Consider the following 14,789-nt stretch of genomic DNA (forward strand, 5'->3'; position numbering starts at 1 on the left):
ACATAACATAGTATAGCATAACAAAACAAAGCATAGCATAACAAAACATAACAAAACATAGCATAGCATCACAAAACATAGCATAGCATAACAAAACAAAGCCTAGCATAGCAAAACACAACAAAACATAGCATAGCATAACAAAAAATAGTATAGCATAAAAAACACAACAAAAAATAGCATAGCATAACAAAAAATATCAAAACAAAACATAGCATAGCATAACAAAGCATAGCATAACAAAACACAGCATAGCATAGCATAACAAAACATTACATTGCATAACAAAACATAGCATAGCATAAGAAAAAATAGCACAGCATGACAAAACTCAACAACACATAGCATAACAAAACATAGCAAAGCAAAGCGTTGCATACCAAAACACAACAAAACGTAGCATAGTATAACAAAACATAGCATAACAAACATAGCATAGCATAGCAAAACAAAACATAGCATAACAAAAAACAAAACATAGCATAGCATCACAAAACATAGCATAACAAAACATAGCATAACAAAACAAAGCATAGCATAACAAAACACAACAAAACAGCATAGCATAAAACATAGCATAGCATAACACAACATAGCATAGCATAACAAAATATAGCATAACAAAACATAGCATAACATAACAAAACACAACAAAACGTAGCATAACTAAACACAGACATAGGGCAAAATGCAAAGTACTGTCGTGGGGGAGGGAGGGGAGAGCGCACAAGCCCAAAGACGTGCAAGCCCGCTCCATTCATCAGCTTTTGGATGTTCTAAAATCCACAGTAGTTTAATACACGGAATACGGAAACTTACCTGCTGGGTAATACGACGCCGCCACTGCCAAGAGTCACAGGGGGATAACCTTGAATCAGAAACCGGCACTCTCCCGCGTCGCCGCCCCGGGACTTCATCTCCCGGTTGCCCCAGCGGCGGCGCGACGCCAGCGACGTCAGCGCTCGCAACGCCAGCGCCAGGAGGCGCCTTGAAATTGCACTGAGGCCGACGGAGCAGGGGGAGCAATACGGAAACTTACCTGCTGGGTAATACGACGCCGCCACTGCCAAGAGTCACAGGGGGATAACCTTGAATCAGAAACCGGCACTCTCCCGCGTCGCCGCCCCGGGACTTCATCTCCCGGTTGCCCCAGCGGCGGCGCGACGCCAGCGACGTCAGCGCTCGCAACGCCAGCGCCAGGAGGCGCCTTGAAATTGCACTGAGGCCGACGGAGCAGGGAGAGCAATACGGAAACTTACCTGCTGGGTAATACGACGCCGCCACTGCCAAGAGTCACAGGGGGATAACCTTGAATCAGAAACCGGCACTCTCCCGCGTCGCCGCCCCGGGACTTCATCTCCCGGTTGCCCCAGCGGCGGCGCGACGCCAGCGACGTCAGCGCTCGCAACGCCAGCGCCAGGAGGCGCCTTGAAATTGCACTGAGGCCGACGGAGCAGGGGGAGCAATACGGAAACTTACCTGCTGGGTAATACGACGCCGCCACTGCCAAGAGTCACAGGGGGATAACCTTGAATCAGAAACCGGCACTCTCCCGCGTCGCCGCCCCGGGACTTCATCTCCCGGTTGCCCCAGCGGCGGCGCGACGCCAGCGACGTCAGCGCTCGCAACGCCAGCGCCAGGAGGCGCCTTGAAATTGCACTGAGGCCGACGGAGCATGGGGAGCAATACGGAAACTTACCTGCTGGGTAATACGACGCCGCCACTGCCAAGAGTCACAGGGGGATAACCTTGAATCAGAAACCGGCACTCTCCCGCGTCGCCGCCCCGGGACTTCATCTCCCGGTTGCCCCAGCGGCGGCGCGACGCCAGCGACGTCAGCGCTCGCAACGCCAGCGCCAGGAGGCGCCTTGAAATTGCACTGAGGCCCGCTTCGTGGGACGCGCGCGGGACGTGCCGGGCGAAGCCCGGGCAAAGGGCGGGCCGTCTGTGGCCGTCCGGGGCAGGAGGAGGCAGGGCTGGGCCATCCCTCTGAAATTGGACATCAGGGCATCTGCCCCATATCAGGTACTGCTGTTGTTTCTCACACTCTGCTCCATGTGTGATGCTGTGGAGTCGGTTAGTGATAGTGTACATTGGCTGTAATCTGGATCCTGTTCGCGGTGTCCGCATTACACCTTCTTGCCTGCTTGCGACTTTCTGATCTCTGACAACTGCCATGCAAGAGTAGAGATATTAATTGTTCCAAGATCTCGTGAGAGTTAAACCGCACATTATTACCTGGAGTAGTCTGGGTTTAAGGCTGTGAGACCTTGCAGGCAGCAAGACAGTAGTTAAAGCTGACATTTAACCACGTCCCATATCCTATCATGTCTGGCTCTAAGAAAGATAAGGTGGTCACGGGGGCTGGTTCCATGAATAACTTCCTCGTTAAAATGGTGAACAAAATTAACGATGATAGAAGGGCTTCTTTGGGTAAAGTAGACGCTCTAGATTACGTCCCCCCTCCAGCTAGAGCTGCTACACTGGAGGATTCCCAAGAGGGCGAAAACAGCGTGGACTGCACGTTAGGTCATCAAAACGCTACCAAGCCAGCCAGTATTATAGTAGCTTCCATCCACCGGGAGCTTGATACTGTAACAATGGATCCTACAATGCTTGACAAGGTATGCTCGGACTCTGAGGAAGAGGCGGAAGTATTTGAAGAAATTAAGGGAAAGAGACCTTTTAGATCATGCAGAAGGCAGCAAAGCAAGAGGGGGGGTAAGACCGTCCACAGGAGAAGAGGGGAAAACCACCTGCCAGATAGCTACATCTCCCCTAAATCCAAATCAAATGTAGAGATCACAAAGGAACCCAGTATTACACTGAGCCCTGAGCAGTTTGGTTTGCTAATAAAACGTATAGAGGCGGCTGTTGACCTAAAACTTAAGGCTTCCATTGACTGCCTTACAGCTAAATTGGACACCGCGAACGCGGAGCTTAAAAGACTAGGAGGTCTATTGGACCAACAGTTGGCTAAACTATCTCAGGTGAACCCCTTACCTCCTCCAATTAGTTTAGTGAGCCCCGAAGTCATAGGAAAAAGTGCCACAATAGCCCCCAACCCACCTTCTTTGATCCCTCTGGTTAATTGTACGGTTAACAATCCTACTGTTCCCCCAGCCATCCATCCCCCACCAGTAGATCTGGATGTTGATCAGGCTGGGCGCTCTCAGAGATCTGGCCCCTTATATAACACTAATGCCGCACAAGGCAGGCGCATCAATACTATTATTTGCCCCCGGATTGCGCCCCTTATGTCATTGTACTTGCAAATGTTCCGACGTTTTGCTCAGGTAATTCTGAGCCTCAAGAGGAAGCGCATGATTCTCTTAAAAACAAAGTGGTGGCTTGGTTAGGTGCTAAATGTGGTTTCCCTTCTAAACATGTTGGAGATATCATCACGACGAGGAGAGTGAACTGGATTGGCCCATCGAGGAAAACATGTAGAGGGGATTGCGTGGTCGTGAACTTTAAATACCCACAACATGTGGCCACAGTCCTCCTACGGGCAGCATCCCTGTTGGAGGACAGTAACGGTATCCGAGTGCGCCCGCTTGGGTATTTCTACAACCAGGCCAATTTTCCCTCCTTGCCCAGACTAAGACTAAATCCATTTACCCCGGTGGGGTCCAGTTGGGCTCATCAAAGTTCGTTGCAGGGCCGAGATAACCCTTGTACATTTGGTCCCCCCATTACAACGTATAATAGATTTAATGCGCTCTCAGGCCTCGACCTCTGTGATTGACGGGGTGAGGGAGAGGGTACAGAGGACGCCGCCGTAGCGGTCCCAACACCAGCGGTCCTTGTACCTTCTTCTGAGGCGGTAAAGAACAGTTCATCAGAGATTATTACCGATAAAGGGGACACGGTTAGACTGTTATCTTGGAACATTGCTGGGTTGCGGTCCAAGAAGGGAGACCCCAATTGGCCAAATTTTGTAAAGCGCTACGATATTATCGCTTTGCAAGAGACTTGGGATTTGGAGTGTGATTACTGGTTAGACGGCTTCACATCCTATTTTGTACCTGCTTTGCCTTCTCCTGCAGGACGGAATAAAGGAGGTCTTATGATGCTGGCTTCGGTGAACATAAAAGGCAAATTGATCCCGATAGATCGTGCCTCCCATAGTTTTATTATTCTGGAGTTAACTTTAGAGGATGGTTGTAAACTACTTTTGGTTAACTGTTATAGTGCTCCTAATAGCAATCCAGAATCTATGCATTTTAAATGGCTATCAGACTTTTTAATTCTCTACGGAGACAAGCAATCCACTCTGTGTCGATTCATTTTAATGGGTGATTTTAATGTTCATTTGTGCTCACATTGTGTTCTGGTGGAAACAGACGGGCCAGACAGCGTGTCCCCCCCTCATTTAGAACACACACAGAAGGGTCGGGCACTTGAATATGTATTGCAGGAAAATGAGCTATTTGAACCTGAATTTTATGATAATAGTACACGGGTTGCCACCTACACGGGAAGGGCTAGCGATTCGATAATTGATTTTATTTTTGTCTCAAGATGTTTCCTTAATTATGTGATTTCATATAATGCAATTGCTATGCCTATGAGTGATCATAATCCTGTGGGATTGGTGTTAACGAATAGTTCCTTCTTGTCAAAATCTGTTGTTCTCCATCGGACCATATTGCCTGTAAAGGAAAAGGATCAGGGGAGAAGACTTAAATGGGAGACGGTTGTACCGGAAAAAAATTTCTTAACTTTATCCAATTCAGTCGCGGAAGAGTTAATTGTGTGTGCCAATCCGTCAGCTGGGCACAAGGACATTATATCTTCCTTTGAAGATATTTGCCGGTTTGTGTCTAGCAGTCTCTCAGCCAAAGGGCAGGGGGCCAAACAAAATCCGGCTAAAGGCTGGTTTGATAAAAATTGCAGTAAAGCTCATAACCGCCTTAAAAAAGCCCTCAATACTCGCCCAAGGGACAAGGAGCTTGTGGCGCGATTAAGAAAGGATTATAGCACGGCCACTACTTTGCGTAAAAATGAATTAAAAAGCAAAGCTTGGGAGGACTTAAGGGATAAAGCCACTCTAAAAAACAGCGCTGAGTTTTGGACAATAATAAATTCCCCATTACTTACAGGCGTTCAAAACTCAGTACAGGAATTAAATATTCCAGAGGAGGATTGGCTTTGCCATTTCGAAAAAATTTATGACAGTAACAGGGAGCCGGACCCTTTCACAATCCCTGTTAATGAGAGCCCCCTGGAGCCCGTGAGATTTGAAACCAGTGAGGTACTTAGAGCCATAGAAGAGACAGCAGGTCGCAAGGCCCCGGGCCCCGATGGAGTGCCAGCGGACATGTTCAGGGCAAATCCGCTGTTTTGGGCTAATATTTTAACTAGAGTTTTTAATGCTGCTGCAATAGTGGGTTTCCCTCAGACCTGGTCTTTAGCTACAATTGTCCCAATATTTAAAAAAGGGCAGAGAGGAGATCCAAAATGCTATAGACCAATATCGCTTTTGGACTCCTCGGTAAAAATTTTAGGCAAGGCTGTCCTGGCGAGGATTTCTGCGTGGGCAAAGGGAAATAACATCCTGTCCGAGGCACAATTTGGCTTTAGGTCAGGGAGGAGTACTGAGGACCAATGCCTCAACCTCCACCTCATACTCTCTAAATACACCAGAGCAAAAGGGGGCAGCTTATTCCTTGGTTTCATGGACCTGTCCACAGCTTTTGATCTTGTTAATAGATCTAAGCTGTGGGCAATGCTCCTGAAGATGGGCCTCGACAGTTCCTTGGTACACTTTCTGGCGGAGCTCCACAAAGATCTGAGGGCCCGCATCAGAATGACCACCGACGGAAAGTGTACCGAGAGTTTCAGATCCACTAGAGGGGTCCGCCAGGGATGCATCCTGGCGCCAATGTTGTTCACGCTTTACGTGAACTCTTTGGAGGGCTACCTAACGTCTGCCACAAAGGATTTCCCGAGCATGGGGGGTGCACCAATTCCGGTGCTCCTCTATGCCGACGACGCGGTACTTATAGCTAGGACCCCAGTTGCCTTACAAAAGCTACTTGATGCCTTTGGCAATTTCATGTCTAGTCTCGACCTGGTGATCAACAAAAACAAATCACATACCATGTCAGTAGGATGTGGTAAGCGTAAAGAAAAAACCTTTTTTTGTGATGGAGAGGTGATCACAAGTGTCAAAGTCTTTACCTATTTGGGTGTGATTTTTGACCAAAGGGGAACCTGGACACCGCAGTTAACATCTAAAATGAATGCGGTAAGAAGTTCATATGCTGCAATTTTGGGGTTTGCTAAGAGATTGGGGGGGAAACCTATGGAGGCTATTATGGCCGTCTATAAAGCTAAGACAGTCGCAATTGCTAGATATGGTGCAGCTGTCTGGGGTTATGTTAATTCTAAAGATATCCAGACTGAGGAAAATAAATTTCTTCGCTCATTGCTGGGTCTACCCCAGTCAACTGCTACCCACTCAGTACACCTTGAGCTGGGGATGGGCTACATCCTAGACACAATCAATCTAGCTCCACTCTTGATGTGGATAAAGGTCTGGCTTAACCCGAACCTTAGCCTTAATCATCGGATCATCAAAGATTGCCTCGCACTCGATCACAGGAGGGATATTCAGTGGCTGTCTTACATTGAATCCACGGCAGCACTTCTGGGACGCCCTGAAATCTTTAGTAGACCAGAAGCCCTGTGTAAAGCTGATTTGCCGTGGGTGAAAAAATTTTTTTTTAGAATACGCATGGCCGAGTGCGAAGCTTACGATTTATGTAAACCCTCTGTGAGGGCCCATGTATTGATAACTCCATCTTGTGTGCTGGCTCCTTATTTAACAGTGGTAACCAATTCTTTTCATAGATGGCTTTTATCCAAATTTCGGTTTAATCAAATTTATACGGTACTGTGGGATGAGAAAGACTGGTGCAAGCTCGAGGAATCGTCTCCATGCAAATGCGATGGTTTCTCTATTCAGGATAATGCCCATTTTCTGTTTTTTTGTTCCTTCTATCATGAACCTCGCACTAGATATTTAAAATCTATTTTGAAAGACCTGGGTTTTATCCAGTATAAGCCTGCATTGTTATATTTACAGATGTTGCTTTCTCCATTAATTATGTACTGTACTGCTAGTTTTTTGGCCGCATCCGTCAGATGCAAGAGATCAAGGCTAAGATTGGAAGAACAATAGTTATTTGAACCCATCTTTATCGCATAGTTGAGTGCATTTGTAATGTATTTTATGTAAATAATGCCTTTTTAATCTGCTTTTTAAATTTATCAATTGTTTAATACTGTTTTATATGAATTGTATGATATTTGCTGTAGAATACTTTTATGATTTTAATTAATCGAATAAAGTGGAATTTGACTTGACTTGACTTGAATACACCATAACATAGCATAACATAACAAAACATAGCCTAGCCTAACATAAAATAACAGCATAACATAACAGAACATAGCCTAACATAACAAAACATACCATTACATAACATAATAAAACATAGCCTAGCGTTGCATACCATTGCATAGCATACCATAACTTAACAAAACATAACATAACATAACAAAACATAGCCTCGCCTAACATACCATAACAAATCATAACATAGCATAACAAAACATAACATAGTATAGCATAACATAACATAGTATAGCGTAACAAAACAAATCATAGCATAACAAAACATAACAAAACATAGCATAGCATCACAACACATAGCATAGCATAACAAAACAAAGCCTAGCATAGCAAAACACAACCATTGCATAGCCTACCATAACTTAACATAACATAACATAAAAAAACATAGCCTCGCCTAACATAACATAACATAACAAATCATAACATAGCATAACAAAACATAACATAGTATAGCATAATATAACATAGTATAGCATAACATAACATAGTATAGCATAACATAACAAAACATAGCATAGCATCACAAAACATAGCATAGCATAACAAAACAAAGCCTAGCATAGCAAAACACAACCATTGCATAGCATACCATAACTTAACAAAACATAACATAACTAAAAAAACATAGCCTCGCCTAACATAACATAACATAACAAATCATAACATAGCATAACAAAACATAACATAGTATAGCATAACATAACATAGTATAGCATAACAAAACATAACAAAACATAGCATAGCATCACAAAACATAGCATAGCATAACAAAACAAAGCCTAGCATAGCAAAACACAACAAAACATAGCATAGCATAACAAAACAGTATAGCATAAAAAAACCCAACAAAAAATAGCATAACATAACAAAAGTATCAAAACAAAACATAGCATAGCATAACAAAGCATAGCATAACAAAACAAAGCATAGCATAGCATAACAAAACATAGCATAGCATAACAAAACATAGCATAGCATAAGAAAAAATAGCATAGCATAACAAAATTCAACAACACATAGCATAACAAAACATAGCAAAACAAAGCAAAGCATTGCATAACAAAACACAACATAACGTAGCGTAGTATAACAAAACATAGCATAGCATAACAAAACATAGCAAAACAAAACATAGCATAACAAAACACAACAAAACATAGGATAGCATCACAAAACATAGCATAACAAAACATAGCATAACAAAACAAAGCATAACAAAACACAACAAAACAGCATAGCATAAAACATAGCATAGCATAACAAAACACAACATAGCATAGCATAACAAAATATAGCATAACAAAACATAGCATAACATAACAAAACACAACAAAACGTAGCATAACTAAACACAAAATAGCATAGCATAACAAAACAGAACAAAACAGCATTGCATAACAAAAAATGGCATAACAAAACAAAACATAGCATAGCATAACAAAGCATAGCATAGCATAACAAAACAAAACATAACATAGAATAACAAAACATAGCATAACAAAATACAACAAAACATAGTATAGCATAACAAAACATAACATAGTATAGCATAACATAACATAGTATAGCATAACATAACATAGTATGGCATAACAAAACATAACAAAACATAGCATAGCATCACAAAACATAGCATAACAAAACAAAGCCTAGCATAGCAAAACACAACAAAACATAGCATAGCATAACAAAACAGTATAGCATAAAAAAACACAACAAAAAATAGCATAACATAACAAAAGTATCAAAACAAAATATAGCATAGCATAACAAAGCATAGCATAACAAAACAAAGCATAGCATAGCATAACAAAACATAGCATAACAAAACATAGCATAGCATAAGAAAAAATAGCATAGCATAACAAAACTCAACAACACATAGCATAACAAAACATAGCAAAACAAAGCAAAGCATTGCATAACAAAACACAACAAAACGTAGCGTAGCATACCAAAACATAGCATAGCATAACAAAACATAGCATAGCATAGCAAAACAAAACATAGCATAACAAAACAAAGCATAGCATCACAAAACACAACAAAACAGCATAGCATACAGCATAGCATAACAAAACACAACATAGCATAGCATAACAAAATATAGCATAACAAAACATAGCATAACATAACAAAACACAACAAAACGTAGCATAACTGAACACAACATAGCATAGCATAACAAAACAGAACAAAACAGCATTGCATAACAAAAAATGGCATAACAAAACAAAACATAGCATAGCATAACAAAGCATAGCATAGCATAACAAAACAAAACATAACATAGCATAACAAAACATAGCATAACAAAATACAACAAAACATAGCATAGCATAACTAAACAAAACATAGCATAGCATAAAACAGCATAACAAAACAAAACATAGCATAACAACGCATAGCATAACAAAGCATAGCATAGCATAGCAAAACAAAACATAGCATAACAAAACACAACAAAACAGCATAGCATAACAAAACATAGCATAGCATAACAAAACACAACATAGCATAGCATAACAAAATATAGCATAACAAAACATAGCATAACATAACAAAACAAAACGTAGCATAACTAAACACAAAATGGCATAGCATAACAAAACACAACAAAACAGCATAGCATAACAAAACATAGCATAGCATAACAAAGCATAGCATAGCAAAACACAACAAAGCATAGCATAACACAACACAACAAATCACAGCATAGCATAACAAAACATAGCATAGCAAAACAAAACATAGCATAACAAAACAAAGCGTAGTATAACTAAACACAACAAAACATAGCATAGCATCGCAAAACATAGCATAGCATAACAAAACAAAGCATAGCATAGCAAAACACAAGAAAACATAGCATAGCATAACAAAACATAGCATAGCATAACAAAACATAGCATAGCAAAACATAGCATAGCATAACAAAACACAACAAAACATAGCATAGCATAGCTAAACAAAACATAGCTTAGCATAAAAAACATAGAATAGCATAGCATATCAAAACAAAACATAGCCTAAAAAAGCATAGCATAGCATACCAAAACATAGCATAGCATAGCAAAACACAACAAAACATAGCATAGCATAAGACAACACAACAAATCACAGCATAGCATAACAAAGCAAAGCATAACAAAACATAGCATAGCAAAACAAAACACAGCATAACAAAACAAAGCATAGCATAACAAAAAACAACAAAACATAGCATAACATCGCAAAACATAGCATAGCATAACAAAACATAGCATAGCATAACAAAACACAACAAAACATAGCATAGCATAGCATAACAAAACACAACAAAACATAGCATAGCATAACTAAACAAAACATAGCATAGCATAAAAAACATGGAATAGCATAGCATATCAAAACAAAACATAGCATAAAAAGCATAGCATAGCATAACAAAACATAGCCTAGCATAACAAAACATAGCATAGCATAGCAAAACACAACACAACACACTTTCACTTTCGCCGCTACAAACTTTCCACTCCCCCCTCCCTTCTCTATAACTTTCTTTCACTTTAGCCGCTTTGACCCTTGCATTACCCCCTCCCTTCTCACCCAGCCCTTTGATGCTCTGCTCGATTACTTTCACTTTCGCCACTACAAACTTTTCAAGCCTTTTACCGCCTTTGATTTTCTTTTATTTTGCTGAGCCTTGATTCATACGCGCTTGTTCCGATTTCAAGGGAAGTCTTACCCATCTTCAACTAACAGCATGCAGCCAAGCGTGAAGGATTATCGCTTGTACTTTCATTTCATATCATCTACAGCGCAAGTCCTCTAACGCGGCACGATCAGACAAACGGTAAGGATAATCGCTTGTGTTTCCATTCAACTTTGTCTTCAGCACGTGTGTTTGTCAGCGCGCAGCAGATTTTCATGTTTCCTCGCTCATGACTATACATCGACGCTTGCATCATGTTTCTCCATCTCTCCCTTCCTCTTATGTTGTCCTTAGTTAACTTTACATCACTCTCTGCTCCTTTGCCACACACTCATTTGTCCTCAGTGTATCGCCTTCACGCTTTGCTTCCACTGATAGCATAACATAACATAGTATAGCATAACAAAACAAAGCATAGCGTAACAAAACATAGCATAGCATCACAAAACATAGCATAGCATAACAAAACAAAGCCTAGCATAGCAAAACACAACAAAACATAGCATAGCATAACAAAAAATAGTATAGCATAAAAAACACAACAAAAAATAGCATAGCATAACAAAAAATATCAAAACATAGCATAGCATAACAAAACAAAGCATAGCATAGCATAACAAAACATAGAATAGCATAGCATATCAAAACAAAACATAGCATAAAAAAGCATAGCATAGCATAACAAAACATAGCATAGCATAGCAAAACACAACAAAACATAGCATAGCATAAGACAACACAACAAATCACAGCATAGCATAACAAAGCATAGCATATCAAAACATAGCATAGCAAAACAAAACATAGCATAACAAAACAAAGCATAGCATAACAAAAAACAACAAAACATAGCATGGCATCGCAAAACATACCATAGCATAACAAAACCTAGCATAGCATAGCAAATAATAGCATAGCATAACAAAACACAACAAAACATAGCATAGCATAGCATAACAAAACACAACAAAACATAGCATAGCATAACTAAACAAAACATAGCATAGCATAAAAAACATGGAATAGCATAGCATATCAAAACAAAACATAGCATAAAAAAGCATAGCATCACAAAACATAGCATAGCATAGCAAAACACAACACAACATAGCATAGCTTAACACAACACAACAAATCACAGCATAGCATAACAAAGCATAGCATAACAAAATACAACAGAACATAGCATAGCAAAACAAAACATAGTATAACAAAACAAAGCATAGCATAACAAAACACAACAAAACATAGCATAGCATCACAAAACATAGCATAGCATAACAAAACACAACATAGCATAGCATAGCACAACAAAAATAACATAACAAAACAAAACATAGCGTAACAAAGCATAGCATAACAAAACACAACAAAATGTAGCATAGCATAACTAAACAAAACATAGCATAGCATAACAAAACAAAACATAGCATAGCATAACAAAACATAGCATAACGACGCATAGCATAACAAAACATAGCATAACAAAACATAGCATAACAAAACATAGCATAACAAAACACAACAAAACATAGCATAGCATAACAAAGCATAGCTAAACAAAACATAGCATAACACAACAAAACATAGCATGGCATAACAGAACATAAAACATAGCAAAGCATAGTATAGCAAAACAAAACATAGCAGAACAAAGCATAGCATAACAAAACATAGCATAGCATAACAGAACATAACAAAACATAGCAAAGCATAGCATAACAAAACATAGCATAACAAAGCATAGCATAACAAAACACAACAAAACATAGCATAGCATAACAAAACATAGCATATCCTAACAAAACATAGCATAGCCTAACAAAACAACACATAGCATAGCAAAACACAACAAAACATAGCATAACAAAACATAGCATAACAAAACATAGCATAGCATAACAAAACAAAGCATAGCATAACAAAACATAGCATAGCATACACAAAACATGGCATAGCATAACAAAACATAGCGTAGCATAGCATAACATAACATAAGAAAACATAGCATTAAGTTTGATAAACTCATAGTAGCGGGCTAGCTAGCTTTAACGGGCAGTGAGTGTAAGCAACTCCGTAAACCCAGAAGCAGTCACTCGGTCACCTTTGCTCTTGTATTGCAGTGGCTTCGTTTATTAAACAGTGCTCATATTTATACTGTTAGCACTTTACTTGTGCAAATTTCAGGGCTCACAAAACTTTGATGAATCGAAATTCACAACAGAGGCTGTTAAGTTCGTGCTATATAGAACCCTAAGGATAAATAAAAAACATTGCCATTTACAATGTGAATAGCTCCAACAAACACAAGACCTTTTTCAAAGTACAAAACATTGCCATTTACAATACCAATAGCTCCAGCTCCAACAAATGCGAGACCTATTGCATTTCCAATGCTTGTTTAGGGATGGGGCCAGGTTTTAGGGAAGGAGTTGGGTAGTTTTCAAGGCTGGGGACTGAGTTTTAGGGCTCAGGGTGGGGGCTGGGTGTACTTTTTTCATGCATATGCCTTTACCAATCATGCCTTTACAACAAGACATGCGTGGTAAAAGCATGTGTGGTAAAGATGCGGTCGAGGTAAAGTCTGCGGACCAGATTCACAAAGTTAAAGTGAGACGAACGTCTAACTTTATGACTTTCGGTAATCACAAAAGGCATTTACTACATGTAAAGGCCCTTTGTGAATACTGAAAGGCGTAAAGTTTGACTTTAGGTGTTCACAAAGGGCATTTACGAGTAGTAAATTGCTTTTGTGAATAACGAAAGTCGTAAAGTTAGACTTTTGTCTAACTTTACCTTTGTGAATCGGGCCACCGTTGTTAGGGCATGCAATATATTTGCATGGTTTCGTCATACAGCCGTGACACAGCACAGTAATCGTTTGACGTAGTACAACTGTACTTTAAACCGTGTTGGGCTGCCACTATACAAGTAAGTACTTGAATCAGTCGGTGCATTGCATTGGGCTGTCAAAGCAGAAGGATTTGCCGTTGGTTTAACTTGTCAGTATATTTTGTTGACTGTACAGCTCAGTGGGTGAGGTCCGTGTAAATTAACTCTGTCTGCTGATCATGCATGTTCTCCACTTACATTCAACGCCTCACACCATTTGAATGTAGCGCTTCTGTATTGTCTTGTATTTACCCAGCGGTGTCTCACCTTCAGGAGGTCCGACGCTGGCTCCTCGCATTTCTTCTCTAAGTCAGTTATCAGGGCATCAAGAGAAGTGATTTGATTGGACAGTTTGGAGATATTTGCATTTTCTACCATGGTAATTGTGTTCTCCACCTCCTCCAGTCTCCGGTACAGTTTCTGCTCTTCATCTCTCAGGTGCTGGTGCAGCTCTTCAATCTCAGAGGCAATTTTCGGCTTCTCAGCTCTCACATTGTTCTATCAACATAAAAAAAATGATGGTTAGATTCTGGGAACACGTCAATGAGCAGCGCCATATGTAGTGTACGGGATGAATGGTTGGGGAACAAGGCGTTCTGACAGAAACCAACAACTCTAGGCCTGGAGCCATTTTTAGGGGTGCAGGCGGTGCGCAGCTAAAGCTAAGTGAGAAAAAGGTGGCTTTTGAAGCTGCACACTCTTACTACCTTCCCTTTTACTGTCTTAGTTCTCCGCTCCCATAAACATAGAACCTCACTGGGCTGTGCGCTTCCACCC

At 40.6% G+C, this 14,789-nt stretch overlaps 1 protein-coding gene across 3 annotated transcripts in view; it reads right to left on the reverse strand.

The window, feature by feature from the left end:
- Positions 1-14,789, reverse strand: part of LOC146830262 (E3 ubiquitin-protein ligase TRIM39-like) — a 338,681-nt gene that overhangs the window by 80,887 nt on the left and 243,005 nt on the right. For 2 of the 3 annotated variants that reach the window (XM_085604457.1, XM_085604460.1), the window contains exon 3: positions 14,280-14,510. The exons of the other annotated variant lie outside the window; for it this stretch is intronic. In XM_085604457.1, coding sequence (XP_085460583.1) covers positions 14,280-14,510 — 231 coding nt within the window. The remainder of the gene's footprint in view (positions 1-14,279; positions 14,511-14,789) is intronic. 3 annotated transcript variants of the gene reach the window in all.

The sequence above is a fragment of the Triturus cristatus genome, chromosome 5_1 (assembly GCF_964204655.1).
Source record: "Triturus cristatus chromosome 5_1, aTriCri1.1, whole genome shotgun sequence".
NCBI classification, from domain to species: Eukaryota; Metazoa; Chordata; class Amphibia; order Caudata; family Salamandridae; genus Triturus; species Triturus cristatus.